Source organism: Spea bombifrons, chromosome 2 (assembly GCF_027358695.1).
Source record: "Spea bombifrons isolate aSpeBom1 chromosome 2, aSpeBom1.2.pri, whole genome shotgun sequence".
NCBI lineage: Eukaryota > Metazoa > Chordata > Amphibia > Anura > Pelobatidae > Spea > Spea bombifrons.
In genome coordinates this window covers 61,985,300-62,004,935 of record NC_071088.1, presented here as the reverse complement: position 1 = coordinate 62,004,935, position 19,636 = coordinate 61,985,300, and the positions used below count along the sequence as shown (strand labels likewise).

The 19,636-nt window shown below is 40.3% G+C and overlaps 1 protein-coding gene across 3 annotated transcripts in view; it reads right to left on the bottom strand.

Moving 5' to 3' along the window:
- Nucleotides 1–18,981, bottom strand: part of CRYBG2 (crystallin beta-gamma domain containing 2) — a 53,587-nt gene extending 34,606 nt beyond the window's left edge. For 2 of the 3 annotated variants that reach the window (XM_053454498.1, XM_053454500.1), the window contains exons 1-3: nt 18,607–18,981; nt 7,573–7,678; nt 5,193–6,601 (exon numbers count right to left, since the gene is read on the bottom strand). In XM_053454498.1, the coding sequence (XP_053310473.1) occupies nt 5,193–6,601; nt 7,573–7,678; nt 18,607–18,854 (1,763 nt within the window). In that variant the 5' untranslated portion in view covers nt 18,855–18,981. Of the gene's footprint in view, nt 1–4,319; nt 4,392–5,192; nt 6,602–7,572; nt 7,679–18,606 lie in introns of those variants that run through there. The other variant, XM_053454499.1, reaches the window with a different exon arrangement.
- Between the last annotated feature and the right edge of the window lie 655 nt (nt 18,982–19,636).

Below are 19,636 nucleotides of genomic sequence, written 5' to 3'. Positions count from 1 at the left end.
CACATTGAAAAAAAAGCCATACGACATAATTAAAGAAACCTCCAACATTTCAGTGGTGTGGTGTTAAGCGTCGATATCATGTATGAATGTTTTCTGGCATAAGCTTTGACCTGACTATATTCTGGATTTGCAAGAGCACAACACTACCCTTGCGTCAATAACAGAGAATGTGACTGATATAGACTAGATGGGATGATGAAAAAGTTGGTGACATAAATTGGCTCCTTGAGAGTAATAGTAAAGAGATTTAAACAGAAAATTTAGAAGAGCTAGCTGAACAACTGTCCAGAAAAAACACGATGGCAATGCTGTTAGGAGACTGACAGTGAAATCAATGCAAGGCTATTACTCTTTTTAATAAGGGATGTGACATCTTATGTAGCAACGATCTCAACTGGGAGCAGAGCTCAACCGTTAAGAGAGGAATTGAGATAGTTCTACAGCCATACTATAACTTATTGGAAGAATAATAATAAGAAAACATCTATCCTATTGTTTTTCAAGCAGCACATTGTCTATCCTTTTTCTTAAACAGAATAGAATTTTCAATTCATGTAAATTGTTAGTTGTTTACTGGAAATCTGGGAATGGAATCTAATGCATTTAAATACATTCTCATTTTATTTTTGCTTCAGTTTAAATCAGAACCTAGCCCCAGAGTAAATCAAGTCATATGGTATATAGTTTTCTGGCTTCTTCAACTGGAGTCTCTTATTCCTGTCTTGTACAACTTCCTACACATGATGAAGTAAGATTTTATACTTCATTCAGGAGAAATTTCAGAAATGTTGTTCTCCGATATACAGTAGAGACCAGCTTTCACCTGTATGCTAAGGCACATACCGTAAGTACTCACTATGAAGGACACTAGTCATTCTAAGAAATGACATTAAATTCTGGTCAGCTAAGATTCCAGCATGGTCAGCCTAACTATATGTGTATGTTTTAAAATGAAATACCCTGCTTTGCTTTGCAGTCTTAATAAGCTGCCTCATTTAGATATTCCCTGGAAAAATTGGCATACCTCCAAAATACCCCTCTTTGGAACCAAAATCCCTTGTTCCTCTTTCCTCCATGAATGTCTATGTTTTCTTAGAAGCTCATAATATTCTGTGGGTATGATGGTATGGCACTGTGTCCTACAACCCTAGAAACTAATGCAATAATATACACACCACAGAAATTTCTTTACAAATTCTTTACAATTTAAAGTTTAAATAGAACCCATTATTCTTCTGATATATTTTAGTTGTACACGTAGTTAACTGCTTTGTCTTTTGGTAAGATCAAGTGAGAACTATTGAGAGGTGGAAAAAGCTCCTCTGGCCTCGTGGTCAAGGTAGTAGGGAGCCCTATGTGCTTCTTGAGTCCCCAGGGATGTCCAAACCTGGACACTGTCCCCAAATTCGTAAAAGGGTGCAAGGTACACTCCAGCACAGCATTGGGAGGATAATTGTATATATACCACTACATTTAATTTTTCTTCACCTTACCCTGGATTTTCTTCTCCTATAGGTGATGTGAAATATTTTTTATAATGCCAGCAGAAGCACTGTGACCTACTAAGGGCATTTTTAATTGTAGGTGGTTTGGATCTGTTTCACCTTGAGGACATCAGTGTCTCCCCCCTCATTCCATTCTTGAGAGCACCTGGACCATGTGTAGGCAAGAGGGTGCAAAGAAGGGGTGGCATATTTGGGGAGTGAGAAATGATGGGGTCCAGTTTCCACTGTGCCTCTCATTGATCACCCTTCACTTCGACAAGGAGAAGCACAAGCACCTTGGGGTTTAATAATAATTAAAGTAAAATACTGATTACACTGTATTGTGATACACTACTTTCTTGATTAAGCTCTACCCATTGGCCACACCTCTAACCACACACTTACAACAAAAAGTGTTCCTCCTTGTCTTTTAAATATTGGGTATAAATTAAGCATCTTCATCAGATATGTTCCTAGAGAGCTAAGCAGGGGCGTGCTAGGGTGATGCACGGCACTCAGGCCGTCCAGTAGCAGAGGTGCCCAGTAGGGTCACATAATGAACATTATAAGACCTAACAGTAGTAGAAGCTGAAGCTACTTGCACACAGACTGCAAGCTGCATTTAAAATAAAAAGCATCATGCGAGGTAAAAGGGAGGGTGCTAGTTAGATAAGTTTATGTGTTAGTGTAGAGTGTCAGGAGTGAGCCTAGGGCAGAGTTGTAGCTAGGGTAAGGGGCTGCTCCACCTGCAGGAACAGTGGGCATAACTTTCTCCCCCAGCGAACTAGTACGTCAGGGGCAGAACATGCAAGGTATTAGCTACTGTGGGTCCAGATTCATCGGAGAGGCTTACTGCACATGCCCACGATCGTGTAGGGGCATGCGCATGTGCAGTGTTCATTCTCCGGTGTCCCAAACACCGATGAATGTTATCAGGGCTTCAATCTTGATTCCTGCTGACCTGCTGAGCTCTAGCCTCATCCAAAAAGCCAGACAGAGGTGCAGCTCGGATAAATAGATTGGTGGGTGATCACAGATCTCCCCCTACGGGCCCAACATTAAGGGAGCGTGAGGTCTGTCAAGTCAGACCTCAGCATCCATGCTCTCGATCACTGTGTACCGGCAATTAGCCGAGCGTGTGTAGCCGAGCGCTGGGAAATGATGTTGCACACAGGGAGTGGCATTGGAACCTACAGACACAGATCTCATGCTCAAATAGCAAGAAATAGGAAGGAGGAGAAAGGAAGTCGTGTGTATGGGCAGTGTAAAAAAATAACCTTTGTAAAAATATAGTATGGGGGCGGCACAATTTTCCATTCTTGCCTTTTGTGTTCATGGGCAAGTGTGTGTATGGGCCGTCTTGTGCAAAGGCAGTGTAAATAAAATAACCTCTGTAAAAATATAGTAGGCGGATCAATTTTCCATTATTGCCTCAAGTGCAAGAGGAGCTAGCTACGGCTCTGAACTAGGGTTAGGGGAAGATCAGCACAAATGCTGTGCATCAGGAGCTTTGTGAAAAGGTTTTCAATGGCTAAGCAGATGTACACAAGCTGAAGATCACTATTCCCAATACCAATTGTAAGAACCTCGACTGGAGCAGTGGAAACGTGTTCTCTGGAGTGATGAATCTGGACGTCTGATGGACAAATCTAGGTTTGGAGGATGTCAGGATAACACTACCTACCAGAATACGTAGTGCATACCGTAAAGTTGGGTGGAGGAGGGATAATGGTCTGGGGTTATTTTTCAGGGTTTGGCCTAGGACCCTTACTTTCAGTGAAAAGCAATGTTAATGCAACAGCATACAGATACATTTTAGATAACTGAATGCTTACAACTTTGTGGCATCAGATTGGTCATACAGGATATACGCTAAACAGTGATCACTAAACAGTGATTCATGCTGTTAAAAAAGGCCAATAGAAAGAAGGACCTGTTTAATGGAATGTCTTACTCATATATATGTCTTAGTTTGCAATTTACCATGTAAATACATTATTTACTTTATCTGTTCAACAGTTATGCCAATGCATTGCTATAAAAGTAGGAGTCATGATTAAAATATAAAGAGTTTGCTGTTTAAGACCAAAGGAGTCCATTAAATATAGTTGCATAGGAAGGAACTATTAAACGTTTGTATTTTTTTAAAAAAAAATAATACTTAAGACAGCTATATAAGAATATATACATACATTGTCATCTATATATTAATATTTTCATGATATTTACATTGCCTAAGGGAATAGTGCAGCAATATAACTTAGTGTAACAAGCTTTAGATGTGCCTTCTGCTGCTGACAATGGACCACCATTAGTGAATGAAACGCTTTATGTAAACTCATTGTCCTAGGTACTTTTGTGATTCACTGTGTCACACAAATAGACCTTAGCATTTTTTTCCAGTTCATAGTTGTATCCAGAAAATACATTATAAGAAATCCGCTCTAAACACGTCAACCTGTCAGCATTATATAGTAAACTCCCAGGGTAGCCTGGCACTATTCCTCCTTGGGGACAACCCAAACCAAGTAGCCCAATAAAGGAGTGGCCAAAAACATTCTTAATGAACATAAAACTCAATATGCACCATCCAGCTGTCTCCAATACACATTCATTTCAAAGGTCTGCATGAAAATATATTCTTACCCCAGTAATCTCAGTGGCTACATGTATAAACAGTACACACATATAACATACTAAAACGTTGTAGTGGCCCAAAATATATAAATCAAAGCGGCCCAGAGTATAATGGTCCAACAGCCCCCTTCCTAGTCCATTGTGATACACTAATTTCAGTAAAGGCTAAAATGCATGATACTTCATTTGCCCACTTACCTAAATATTTTGGTGCTTCCAGCAGGGGGGCCACATACTGTTTAAATATGAGGAAGTCCCTGCGTGTTGCCTATCGACTAGAATCACCCAAGATATATATCCACTTCCTAAGCTCCTATACCCCTCCCCATCATCTGGACTTTGTATCTGTGTGAGCAAGCAGTATACCAGAAACAGAATGCAGAGTCCAAACCTTACACAGCAGCCATGTGCTGTATTGCAAAAAGTTTAATGGGTAGGGTGGGAAGTATGTATGATTAGCAGCAATAATGAAATCAAAGAGGTAAAATAATGAGATTACACACAGGCTCTTTACCATGAATGAAGTATGCTGTATAGCAGTCATCTGGAAATAACCCCGTCCCCAGCTACTGCTTTTCCTTTTTTTATGCAATCTCTCCATATGAACAGTAAACACTGTTTCCTGACAGGTTGGTAAACAACAGGCAACACATATAAACTGCTAAGCAATCACAAATGTATATTGTATAGCAGGTTAATTGTCAGAAATGCAACCAAGGGTGATCTCCATACATTACATTACGTAGGCATGTTTGTAATATGTACACACACACTTGCATACTGTCTAGTGTCTACTATTCACCCCATATGGAAGCCTGGGTCCCTTCTACAGGAGCACTCCTGCTACCTCATGGCTAATGTATTCAGATGTACAAAAGTTCCCTGCAGATATGTTCAGATGTAACATCATGGTAAGGAAAAAATGTTTCAGACCATACACAGTACAATGTACTTGTTTAGATTCTTCTTATTCACATTTCTTTGTGCTAGATATCTCTAGTCAGTCCCCCCGATCCCCTGCTCACATGTACATTTTTCCAGCTATGTTCCCACAAAGGTTTACCCCCTTACCTGTCCTGATGTGTCACCTCCTCCTCCTCCTGTATGGTATCCTTTCCAGTCTGTTTTTGTGATTCCAAATGTATCTGAGATGTTAATTCTGGAGGACCCACCCCACAGTTGCCACATGCCTGAGATTCCAATAAAGGTGACAGCTTGCAATCTGGTCTTGCAAGTTCATCTTCTCTCAGCATGTTCCCTCCCGTTTCTGGCACCTGCTCTCCCTCACCTTGTCGTTGCTCCTTGGTCATGGTAATAATGACTTCGTATCGGGTTTTTGGTGTGACTGCAGATGCCAGTTCTCTTGATTGAACTATGTCGCCTTTTGGTGATAATGCTCTGGCTTCACACACATCCTGCAAATGTCCCCTTCCCAAGATGCTTGGATATAGGGGAATGTTAATTTGTTGTGCACCTTCCTTAAAAGATTTCTCTAAAAGTGGCAAACTATGGGCCTCAGCAATGTCATTATCTGTTGCATCTTGTGAGGAGGTTCTGAGTTGTAGGTTTTGTTTTTTTGTAGAAATCTCCTCTACCATATTAATTAATTGCATTGGACTATGGGTTGTGGGTATGTTGTTATGCACAGGCTCATGTGATATTTCTTGAGGCTCATCATGGCAGAGTACCTTCTGATTTTTTTCTTGGGTGAGGATAATAGTATACTTGGATTTGTGTTTTTTGAATGGTTTATTTGATTTATTTTCAAGCCCCAGTGTGGTTTTTTGTTTTGCTAATGTCTGTACTTCACAAAGTGAGCTGCAATCGAGATGCCTGTTGGGATGAATATCTTGCTCACATAAAGGACTTGTCTCATTTTGAGAATACGTTTCATGTTTTATGACACTAAATGAATCTAAATGGAGGGGGCTCTGAAATACTAGTGGTTCTTCATCTTCTTTCACAATGTCCAACACATGTAAATCTACAGGTTCATGATATACCAGTGAGCCCTGTGGTTTGTAGCTGACAGGAGATAGGTACTTATTTAATATATTCTCTGCCCAGTGGTCCATGGACTCCTCTGGTTTTTCAGAAAGGGTGAGAGAGGAATCCAATGTTGTGTTTAGGTCTTTAGAAAACCCAATACTGGGGAAGCCACAGCCAGCACCATCTGCCAGGCAATCAAAAGATGTTGAAACCTCATATGTCCTTTGAATTCCCTTGGGATCTTTTATGGCTGGAGATGAACAGTGAGATTCCACGATGCAGGATCTGGGGCGTCTGTTACCCACTTCTATCTCACTACTTACAGTCAACCTACCCATGGACCAATGAGAGGCTTGTGGGGATGATTCAGCATGGACTGCATCACTATATTCTGTGGCACTGAACCTCTTCTTGCGCCAAGTCAAGCTTCCAAACCGCTGAAGAAAGCCTGAAGCAGGTAGCTCCAACTCAGAGTAGCTTAAAGAGCGAGTCTGGTGAGGGAAAAGAATGGAGTGACTGGAAATTAGTTTAGTAAAAGACTGAAGGGATACACTGAATTGTCAATGGATACATCATTTAAATAATAAATATGTTTATATTTGTAAATATCATGTTCTATTAAAGTAGGTAAAATAGCAGTTATACCATAGTTAGGTGTAGATGTTTTTAGTTATAAAAAATACTAAGTAACTATCATCCCTAAGAGATCTCAGCTACATCAAACAAAAGTGCATATATATATATATATATATATATATATATATATATATATATATATATATATAAATTACACGGTTAGTATTGTAATAGAGATATGGGTAAAACTGACACAAACCTGTAGATGTTAAGGGATAGAAAGTTAATGAGTGCATTACTGTAACTACTTTTGAAGAAGGAATTATTCACAGAGTAGACACAATTATAATGCTTGTATGTACTAGATATTACAAACCCAGTTCTTTACTGATGATGGGTTTGACTGTTGTTATTATTATTATTATTATGAAAGTCATTTGCTTTCAAAGATAGTTTAAAAAGATGTGTTTATAATGCTAATAAATTCTGTGACTTCCATTAGACTACTCCATTCCTTGAATTAATGTCATGAGCTTCATTCCTCCTATTCCTATTCATAAAATTTGAGCAATAATGGGTCAGAGTGACTCATAGTAACATACTGCAAAGTGCAATCATCTTTAGTGAGAGAGTTCTGATGTCCCAATTACAAATGAGACACCAGAGAGGATTGAGTCGCTGGGCTGTCTTACAGTGAATGTCGTTCTGTCTTCCTGTAATGTGAGACTACAGCTGTGAGGAACTAAAAGAAATAAGGAAAGGTCTGTGACTCAGTGGTAAAGTATGAATATAATTTCCTTACACTGTTAATTAGAAAAGTGTAATAATTATAAAGATGATATCACACAGACACAGTGCAGCTTGCAAATATCACAGATTATCTCACCTTCGATGTCCTTGTTGTTTTTCTCAGGTCAGCATCTTCAGATTTGGGGTGTTTGAGCCGCGGAAGGCTTTGTACTCCTTCTGATATCCCTTCCAGTGAAGCATGTCTGCATAACCAAATACATTGAATTACAAAATGTTATTCTACTTACTTCAAAGGGCTCTTAGACATTCTGTATTTGTTTTGTTTTATCTCTATACATTTCTAATATACATTTCTAATGTCTTCTCCTGTACTGGATTGCCGATGTGCTACGTTGTGTGGAACATTGGGAAATACCTGTTGTGAGATGTAATTGCAAGGTCCAAGTGGCATGCTTCAAATTCAAAGATAGAGTTTAGGATACAAATGATATGTATATTGCAGGGCCCTGATGTACCTTTGAACAGAGAGCATCTGGATACTGAAATAAGTGCTATCTGCCCAGGATGGTGTAACTGAGGACCCAGATCCTCAGGGCTGTTTTTGGAGGCCCAAACTATGTGAGCCAAACTCCAGTTACTTTTGCTCCCTCCTTTGTTAATGGTATTCATTGGTCCAGTGTGTAATTCCAATGGAGAATGAGTATTAGAAATAGAGACAGGGATGGAAGAACACAGGCAGAAATTCAGTTTATTTTCTGTTGTACTGTGTCTAACCCGCAAACAGCACACTAAAGCGTACTTCCCAAGAGTCCCTTTTTAGGAGGGACATTTCCACTTGTGGTTCCTCCCATGATGTTCACCTTTTCTAGGAACTCAATCTTTGTTGGGTGTAAGTGTATCACAATGTTTTTACAGCCTTGAAAGTCACAATAATGTGTATGTACATAAGCAGCGGGAAATGGGTTTAGAAGTTAAATTGTGCAGATAAAAAAACATTGATCTTTCCCTAAGTGATATAAAGACATGTCAATAGGTCGTACAAGCATATGAAAGTGTCTAGGTACAGACCCACCCCAGCCATGCCTCTAAGCACACACCCTAAAACAAAAATGTCCCTCTTTGGCCATTTGAAACTTTGAGCAGAGAGAGGTACGTGGTGCCATCATGTTGTAGCCAACCAGGCATTTTCTTGGTGTGCTTGATGGCCAGTCCTGGCCTGTATGTATATGTATATATATATATATATATATATATATTTAATGAGATGTGACAGGTGATTGTTCAAGCTGTTGGAATTCACATTGAAACTTGTTTGACCGGCTTTTTAATGAGTTCTGCCTTATCTGCTTCAAGGAATTTAAATGACTGCATAAATGCTTCATGAAGCAAAGTGTGCATAAAAGGTTCGTAGAAATATTAGACAGGAACCTGAACGGGAACTCCCTTCTTTCTGTTTGTGTGAAGAGCACAATGATGAAGCAAAACATATAAAAGCAAAAAATAAACATGAAAACTCCAACAAACAGAATATCGACAAGATGACCCTGCTGGCTGTTAAAATAATTACATCATGAAATGTGCACAGTAATAATGATCCTTAGCTCAACTCTCAAAATCAGGTCAGTTTATCTCTGTTGTTCTAAGAGAGTTAATTTAACTCTTTCTTTACCAACATCATACTGTCAAATCATAATAAAAATAACAAAAAAAACTGACTTCCTGTAGTCAATATATCATATGTGTTTATTTGTACATACTTGTAGATTACACATGCTGGCCATGTAGGTGAGATTACACAACTAACGCCATTAGGGTAGCCACTCATATTATGAAGATGTCTGGCTGATGGGAGTAGTACACAAAACTACATCTGCTCTTTTTACAAAAAAAATATACTAATTACTATTATTTTTCTTCTATCAGAGGGGGACTAGAGAAGAAAAGTGATGGTTACAAATTACCCCCTTAAGGACCAGGGCTATTTCCATGGTTTACACTACAGGACCAGAACAATTTCTGTGTGTTTGCTATGTCTTTATTATCGCTTAAATTATATATTGTTTTTTTTTGTTTGGAGAAGTGAGGCGTTCTTTTGATCTCTGTATGCGGTGATACCTTTTTTATTGGACTAACATAATATTTAAAAGACAAGCTTTCGAGAGTTATCCTCTCTTCATCAGGTCTGCAGCAATACTGATCAATATGATATATATATATATATATATATATTTAGTTTGAAAACATCTTAAATTTGGGAAAAAAAGCTTTTTTTATGGTTTCATCTATAAAGATTATACATAGTCAATCCAAATGGAAAAAAAACATTAATTTAGGGGCGTACCTAGAGTATTTGGGCAGATCCTGTATGTGGCACCCCCACACAAAATCAATGTTGGCAAGAATATTTATTTTACAAATTTGTAAACTGTATGTCAACTGGAAAAAATAGTAATCTGAAAAAATAAAATATTAACCTATAAATAAATTAAATACGTTTAAATAAATACCATTTACTGAATAGATACGGTACAGCATAACTCCTATCACTATATGCTGAGCCAGACATTGATGGTGGTACAGCGAAACTCCCATCACTATATACTGAGCCAGATATTGATGTGGTATGCCTCTGCCCCTTTAGCAGCCTGCTAGTACCTCTGCTGCCCCTAAAACAGCCTGCCTGTGCTACCTCTGCCCCTTTAGCACCCTGTCTGTGCCACCTCTGCCCCTGAAACAGTCTGCTCGTGTCACCTCTGCCCCTAAAACAGTCTGCCTGTGCCACATCTGCCCTGAAACAGCCTGTCTGTTCCACCTCTGCCCCTTTAGCAGCTTGGCTGTGCAAACTCTGCCTCTGAAGCAGCCTGCCTGTGCCACCTCTGCCCCTGAAACAGCCTGCCTGTGCCAACTCTGCCCCTGAAACAGCCTGCCTGTGCCAACTTTGACCATGAAACAGCCTACCTGTGCCAACTTTGACCATGAAACAGCCTACCTGTGCCAACTCTGCCCCTTTAGCAGCCTGCCTTTCCCACTTCTGTCCCTAAACACTCACTCACTCATTCACTCATTCATTCACTCTCCCACACCCCCTTACCTCTCTTGCAGATTTCTCTGGTCTGGTGGTCGGCAGAGCATCACTGGGGATCACCGCGCAGAAATCTATTCAGACTGATGTGAGCTTAATGCACCTTACTGCTTTGGCACCTGCACACTGTGTGGGGAAATGATTTCCCCATGCAGGAGAAGCAGGAACCTGGGTGGGAAAAGAGTTTCCTCTCACAATGTGCTAGATGAGCTCCACAGTGGTAAGCTGCAGGTCTGCGTTAGGTGGAACCCCCTGATGAGTGGCACCTGGGGTGGTATGCTTATAACCAGGTATGCTTATTTTTGTAGTTACAAGGCTCAAATATGAATAATGTGCATTACGGTTTCCAAACGCTGGAATCCTTTTGGGGCACATATTTTGAGGTCCCGTATTTCAGTTTAACCTCATAAAATTCTATATTTTCAAAAACAGACAGCCCAAGGAATCTGATTATTTATATACTGGAGGGTTCCATGCACCTGATTCCACACCATCACATTTCAAATTTGGTGTATAAAAACAAAAAATATTTCACATCCACTTTGCAGTTTCACCATATTTTTTTCTGAGTGGGTATGTGAAAAAAAAAACAGTAAGTCCTTGATTTGTATTCAGTAACACCTCCAGAGTGCACCAATATGCCACACGAATGGGTATTCCACATATGTGTTGTATGCTGGCAATACACGATCACAAGAGACCCCAAATCACAAGAGAACAAAGTGATTTTTGCTTTTTTTTTTTTTTTTTTTTTTTTTTTTTTACACAGTGCAATAAGGATTGTGCACTTAAATGCTTGTGAGGGGTAAAACTACCCTTAAACAGTAAAAAGAAAGAAAATCAGCCTAGGATTTCAAAAACCTTTTCAAATCAGGCACAATTTAGGATGGATGCTGTATGCTGGGCTTCCTGCAACAGGAAAGAAAAACAATCCCTTACTTCTCCTGAGCACGCACATATGTGTGGTATGTCAGCATTACATGTTCACAAGAGACCCCCCAAATCATGAGAGTGCAACGTGATTTCAACTTTCTTTTGGTTGAACCAGGAAGCCGTACATCATGCTTTTGGGGGTAGAGCCACCTCTAAACCCTCATTAACTATATATTCCCCCAAGCACCTCACCCAATGACCTCAAATACACCCCACTTACCTTTGTAAGGGGACTGCCACAACCAGAAATCTTAAGTTCACACACTTTACACATTTGTTGCTTGCATCAGGAAGAATATCAGGCTTTCCCTTTTTTCTTTAACAGATGGCATGGTTTTTGAGGCTTTGAGGCTTTTACCATATGGTTTTGGTATCTCTCCTCCCTTGAGTTTGGGGACAATTTTCAAATGGGTTTTGGTGACTCAAAACCATCTAGCAGCTTAGTGCTGCGTCACTGAAAGGGTTAATGTTGCGCAATTGCATTATGAATCATGAACCAATATTTTTTATCTTTTTAAATGTTATTTATGCTAAAGGCTTACGTAGTATCAAAAGAAAGCCCTGTCTGTACTCCAAAAAAACAATATACATTCCCCCACTTGATTTTCTAAAGTTGCCAGTCATCCTTAGGATCTTTGTTTAAGACATGGCTCAATATAGCCACAGCTTATCTAAGTTCTTTGTATATTTGGGGCTGTCATAGACAACAGAATAGGCCCTCCTGCTGTAGCAATCATTGAAATGAAAATCTCTATTAAGCATGAGGAAGGACCACCAGTCCAAAGCAACACCATATTCTTTCAGGAGATATACCGTTATTTCTGGTGCCCTGTAAAAGAATGTTCCACAATATCCTGTAAGTATGGTTGCAAAAACACCCTCTGCAACAAGACTATAGTCACAGACCTTCATTTTCTCCTCACCATCAAATAAGACATTCTCAAGCTTCAGGTCTCAATGTATATTCATACTTGGGAACTTCCCAGCACTGGCTACACAGAAGTCATTCACCTCTATAGGAATTAATTAATGAGGCGGTCAGGCAAGATTTAAGAGCGTGCCCAGTGAAAATGGTCCCAAGAAATGACCTGGAGACCATCCAGAGTCTCCAGGTCAAGCCAAGAGAGTTCCAATGTATATGTCCTGGCAATACCTTGCCACAGACTATTTATATTGAGTAAAATATAGCTGCCATATATTCCATGAAAAAGAAAGTACAGGTTTCAATCTTAAATGCTGTATTTTGTTCGTACAAAAATTGACTACTCCAAGCCATCTCCAGGATCCTCCTCTTTGTTTTGTTATATTCAGAGACTTCATGACTTACTCCTGGATCATTTTAACCATTACAAAAAACAACTTGCCAGGAACAGAAGCCAACGACCTTTGCAAAGCTGCTTTGTCCAAGTATAAAATGAAACCTAATGCAGAAAACTAGCATTGGTAGAAGGCTCCAAAATCATTGCAGCCACTTCCTCATTCCTTCTGCATCTTTTGATGGGAATTTTTCTGCTCTCACTCCTAAATTCCTCCAGGTGTTCATCTGTTGTTTTTTTTTGACTGCTGCCCCAGATCTCGGTTGTTTTTCTCCTGATTTCCATTACTATTAACTATTGCTAGTCACTAAGATGGATGTAACTGGATGACTGATAAACCATGTATGCTGAAAGCAATCAAGCTGCTTATTGAAAGATAGTGATGTCTTCCAACTAAAACGGTTTTATTATTTGCAATAGATTGGAGTCTATACTGGCAACAGAGAGTGTTTGGAGCTCCATCTATTGGACTGTGCCTTCTGCCACACCGTAATGTCAACTATGTGGATAACAGCCTTCTTCTCTTGTCAATCTCTCGTTACAAGTTTTTTTTTCTTGCAATTGTGTAAACCACCCATTGAAGAAATAAAGAAAAACAGAATGTGGAAGAATACGTGCTGTGTTATAAACATTGAGAACACTTGCTTAACTACAGGCCTCTGGGGGGGCTTGTGCGACCCCCTGTTCCTGTCTCCCCATGCCAGTTGCAAATAGTTTAGAAAGGGCCCTTCTGACCTGGACCGCATCGGTCTAGGTTGGAAGGGTAATCTTCTTCTGCGTCACAAGAAGAAAACAGTTTGAAGGGGGCTCAGGTTCTGGCACTGCGGTGGTCACCAGAAGACTCATGAAATACAGAACCACTCAAGACAAATGGTATTAGGACAAATCCATGGTTTTAATTTAATGAAATAAAAAGGAAAAAGCATATTCACTAAACAGTACAAAGGTAGGCACTGGCAGTGAAGCAGAGTTCAAGGCAGAAGACAAACATCAGCAACAAAGGACAAGCCAGGGGACAAGATCCAATCATTATGCAGCAAAGTCCTGTCTGACCACTGACTGGATGATATAATGGGGTTATATAGGGCTGCAGGTAATTACCACTCACTTGTAGCACCTGTGAGACCCTCATCAAAAGCTGTCTGACCAATAGGTCACCAGTCCATTCATCTGTGCAACCCTCTGTTCAACTAATTGGGACTCCATTAGCATAGACACCGCTCCTGGGATGTGACAGTTGTAGTTGTTTTGTGCAAGCCAATCAAGTTCCTGTCACGGACTGGGTCCAAGCTGATGGCTGGAAGGACCCAGTGCGCCCGATGGTTGTTTGCAGGAGTCACGATGCAGCAGTGGAGTCTGGGGCAGGGCCTGGTTGCAGGGTGACCACACTCGCCCAGGCGTTGAGCACCTAGGTAGTGCAGCCAAACACCAGCGCCCTGATATGGCAGCAGATGTAGACCAGAACAAAACAAATCCTGCAGGCACCCTGGAGCAGGCATGAAGCATATCACATGGATCACGAGCAGGATGCTGCAGGCTGGGAGAATGAAAGCTAGGCAAAGGGTTAATGTAGCAGACACATAACACAGCAAGGGAAAGGGAGACCAGGCAAGAAACATGATATAGGATATACATGAGAAGTGGCTAGAAACATGACATGAATAGCGTAAAGTATAAACAGGCACAAGACAAGGAATAAACATAACCTGACAAGACATACATGGTACAGGGCACAACAAAGGACAGGGAAGAAGGCAAGGAACACAGGGGAAGGAGTGAGGAGCCGGAACCCTCGGACGCTTCTCCTATAAGCAAGGATAGGACATATTAACAAGGACATGGGGAGAGGAGAGAGGAACCGGAATCCTCAGATGATTCAAGGAAGAAGGGCAAAGGTACATAAGAGACAGACAAACATGAATACAGAAACTAGCCTAGGACTACAAGATAACTATTGGAGATTTCGTCACATGATATGGCCATAGTATGCTTAGCCCACCACTACGCCAAAGTACTCCAATGACGGTGGGTCCTAACGCTAATCCCTGCTGACAAAGATACAAAACAAACCACACGTATAGCACAGAGACATACCTTAGACTGCAGACTGCAGACTGAGACAAACAGAACACACAGGTGGGGCACACCTAATAAAGGAAGCAGAGCTGAAGCAAAGAGCCGGAGCAGAAGCAAGGAATGGAAAATAGAACAAAGCAAAAGGAAATCCAGGAATGGATCAAAGCAAAGCAGAGAAACTAAAGCAGCACAGATATGCAGCTCCGCAGCCTGGGCAGAACGTAACAGTTCCGCCATACCGTACTCATCAAACCATGCCTTTATGGGCCTTGCTTTATGCTGAAAGGTGATATGTGCATGGTAATGATTTTAAGATGTTGAAGAAGCATAGCACATTAATGTGAAGACATTCTCTATACAGTCTCTTGTAGTGCATCCCCATATACTGCTCCACATCCTTTACAATAGGGACTTCTTCTAATGCTTCAGTGTCAATGTCCCACGAATGTTGTGTTCACAGTATATATTATATTGCATTAAACATGCAACTGTGATGTGACACAATTTCTGTGAATATTCTAGGGCTCCATATTGGCCAGAGGTGCCATCAATCAAGGTTTGCATGCATATTCGGTATCATCTTTGAAAAGAAGAGTATTGTTATTGAGGGTTTGTTATTCACCATTATGTCCCTTGCTAATGCCCTGTCCAACGACGTGTATTTATTTCTACTTACCCAGTAGCCAGCCCCAACTGGGTGTACCATTCTGGAAGCCTCAGAGGATTGTTGACGATATCAGAGTCATGTTTGCTCTCAGAAAATCCAGCATACACATTGATGATTTTCATGTTTGCATCTCAGGTCATCTGGGAGTTTTTGAATGGAAATTTCCCCTATATGTTTAGAGATATTCTTCATGTTGGGGTAAGATTTCTGAAATCAAGGTCCCTAAAACAGTAAAAAGGCTTCCTTGAGCCTTGTTTAGTCCTGGGCAATGTTTTTTGTTTGGTACTCACTAACTAAAGCAGACAGTTATGAACCTTTTGGCTAGGATCAATTTGATTACCTGTGAGAAAGAAACGCTTGGTCTTCTGACATTAAAGCTGGGGGGCCGTGGAGCCGTGGAGCTTGCAGGGGTTAACTTGTTAGTTAGAGCTGCACTTTGGGTTTCTAGTGGGAATGGTTTTCATTGTCAGTGTATCCGCAAGGGCATCAGTGGTGAAAAATGATGCCCTCACGGACAGGTTTCGTCAGAAGTGTTTGTCCTCACTGACAGTGTCTTTTATTGGTGTGGAGGTCACCTGCAATATCTTTTAAGTTCAGACTAGTAGGACTAAACAGTGAGATGTATATATATACATATATATGGGGGTTTTGAAGATGTTGGTACAATGTATGTGTTACATTTGATTGAAGTTTAATATGTTGCAAATGTTTTAAAGCTAAATAAAAGATGACAGCCTTTTAACTCAGGATGGTGTTTGTGTATTTTATTTTAAAGGTGACGTTAACTGGCTTAGGTAGCTGCACATTACAGACCTCCTTGAATATTTTCTATTAAACGAGTTCCCTTGTTGAAATGTGAGAACATAAATTTGTGTATATAACGCAAAAAACGCTGTTAATATGGTTAGTGAGTCACGGGAATTTTTAATACAAAGGAGATTTTTAGGCTCCTAACAAAACAACTTACAATAATTGTGAACATTGGGTGTGTAACCACAATTCCCAGACCGCAATGCATCGGTAAACTCTCTGCTAAAACAAATGCATTGTATTTCCCATAATGAAGGACAAAACCTTTATTTGTGCCTGAGTTTTATTTATCAGTAGCAGAAGTTTACCAGCAGCAGAAAGGGCTGAACAAAGATTGTGTTTATATGTAATACGGTGTGACCTCCCTAAATGTTGATTGTTTTGACACGCTCACCCAGTTAACATACCATGACTGCAGGGTATTAAAGGGTAGGAATTGTAATGAATCATTAGAATGAAAAACATTTTGATTATGTATATATATATATATATATATATATATATATATATATATATATATATATATATATATATATAATGTGTGTGTGTATGATAACAATGCAATTTTAACCCCTTAATGACAAAGCCCGTACATGTACGGGCTCAAAATGCATTGTTTTCAATGGGTTTTGGGACCGCCCATAGTCCTTACGGGGTTAAACAATGTTTACAACTGAATATGAAGATTTTGGACCTCGTGGTCCTTCTGTCTCTCTGAAACACACACAAAATTAAAATTATTGTTGGACCACCAAAAAAATTCTGAGCGCTCTTTGTTTATTTTTTTTTTTTACAATCTTTATTTGTTTATTTTTTTTACAATCCGAGAACTCCACATTCGGTGAAATTCCTGAATTGCAAATAGTCTAATCATTTAAAAGATGGGCGACGGATTAGTTTTGTAATTACTATAAATGCAACATCCTGAGGACTAAATAAGACTGCAAAAATGAAGAATCTCAGGACACTGATGTATTATAGGGCGATCAGGCTCCCACACGTGCATCTGCTCAATGGGCTTGTTACAAGGAGGATCTTTGATGCCCCATTTACATTATGGAGCACTGGGCCTAGCCATTACAGCCTCTGTAGAGCACTCTACACAGCGTTGTGCATCCTTAAGGGGCAGAGCTTCAAGATATGATGTCATATCCATGAGCTCAACCATAAGGATGTAAGCCACGGAGGGGGCAACTGGGGGCATTGCTGCAAGCAGGCTGTACATACAGTAGTTTTCCTATCATTCAATTAAGTGATTTTTCAATGCGAAATAGACATGCCGATGCCAATGCATTTGTTATTATTTATAACTTGGCATGTGTAAGGTGTGTGTGTTACCATGTCACACGGTAATTTATGTGAAAAACGGACCGCTACAATATAACTACAGCTTAATGAAAGTAAATATGTTTTAAATATGTTTCTACAGAGAAGGTAGTAGATAAGTGGAACAGCCTCCCCACAGGTATCCTAAATAAAAGACGACCAAGAGAGAAACTATATGAGACCAAAATTCCCATCTGCCACCAAACTCCAGCATAGCCAAAGTGACAGACATGAGAGCTTGGAAAAAAAGCAGTAGATGAGTGGGTGTAAGGATAAAAATGGGGATGTAGAAAAAAAGAAAGCAACTAAATAGAAGAGAGAGGGAAACGACCAAGGTGGCAGAAAGAGGAAAAATAAGGTTTCACTGGAGAGACAAAGGGTGAACATGAGGATGGCAGAGGGCAGATCTCACTGAAACACTGATATGCTTAAAGACACTGTGGCTGAGACAGAGCCATAGGAAAGGCTGTTAATGTGTGTAACTCTTTTTAGGGGTATTTTCCCACAATTGCCAACATTGCCTTAAAATATTAGTATAATGTTAAAACCCTCCAGGGAGCTGAGAGAAAAATTGAAAACACCAACAAACTAAGTTCACAAACCACCCAAAATGGAACTTACTGAATAAACAAGTTAGTTTTCTCACTGAGACCAGCCCCTAGTGCAATCACAAGATCACAAACCACAATGTTATCCACATATTGACACACATTAAATACAAAAGAATGGGAAAGTATGCAACACTGAATGATGTAGCCTTTTCACAACTGAAAGTTAGCAAAATATATAACCATATAAAAAATAACACTGGGACCCCACCGGACACGTTGTCCTTCCAAGCCACCCAGATCTACTACTATCTCTCTGCCACATTAACACATCCACATATCCTTTGTAATGTTTTTAAATTATTCACTAATAATTCACTATTCACTTGCCATGGTTTCATCTGCACCTTACCTGTCCTTCTTCCCCCTCTTCTCACTCCAGCTGTGTCTCCCCTTCTTGTCCACATGTTCTGCTGCATGTCCGATGGTACTGGATTCTTCTGTGATTGACTTGCCTCCCCGGTGAGAAGTTCCTACTTTCTCCTTTAAATTACTCTCACTCTTGGAGAATAGTTTAAGTAACCTCTTTCTCAGACTCTTCTTTTTTTCGGTAGGTGAGCTCACTTTTGCTGACGATTGATCTGATACACCAGACGACATTTTATAAAGAGGGGGAATTAAAATCTAGTTTTTGGGCAAATAAGACAATTGATCATAAATGTTCTTGCAGGTAGAGGGTAGTGGGGGAGAGGACGCGTAAGAAGACTGTAGAGCCCAAAGGCTGTAGGAGGGGTAATGGGGGGGGGCAGAGCAACAGGATGGAGACGTTTAGCTGTCACCTGAGGCTGTCACATGGAGCACAAGCGGTTTGCAAACAGGAGCGAGAAGAACACCTGAAACCAGAGCTAAGGGGAGGATACAGACTCCCAGCTGATGCTGATCAAAGCGTGCCTGTATGCAAAGCCAAGGGTGTGTGCAGAGCACTCTGAGTGGACAAAACCATGGGTGTGTGCATAACAAGGTGATGCAGGGGGTAGCTGCAGACTGGAGTGTACATTGAGACTGTTTACGATGTATGCAGAGCGCTCTGTATCTACATGCAGAGCCATGTGTACCTACATGACATGCCACGCCCATCATCACCTAATAGTTTTCTGGCAGATTCAGGTATTTCATTTATCTCAATTACAGTATACAAAGGTCAGAACTATAGAAAATTAAATCCCTCGTTACCTCGGAAATAACAAAATACTTTAGAGGATTATTTGTAGGGTGGAGAGGGTTCAGATTTGAATCTTGTGCAGTGGCTGCCATTGACAGAGTTGATATGCAGTGGGAAGATTAACACGTGTATGTCACTTTACAAAGCAAACAGTAGAAGCAGATGGGAAATATCTTCAAATAATATATGCTGGGGAGTGTAGCTGCATGTCATGGTATAA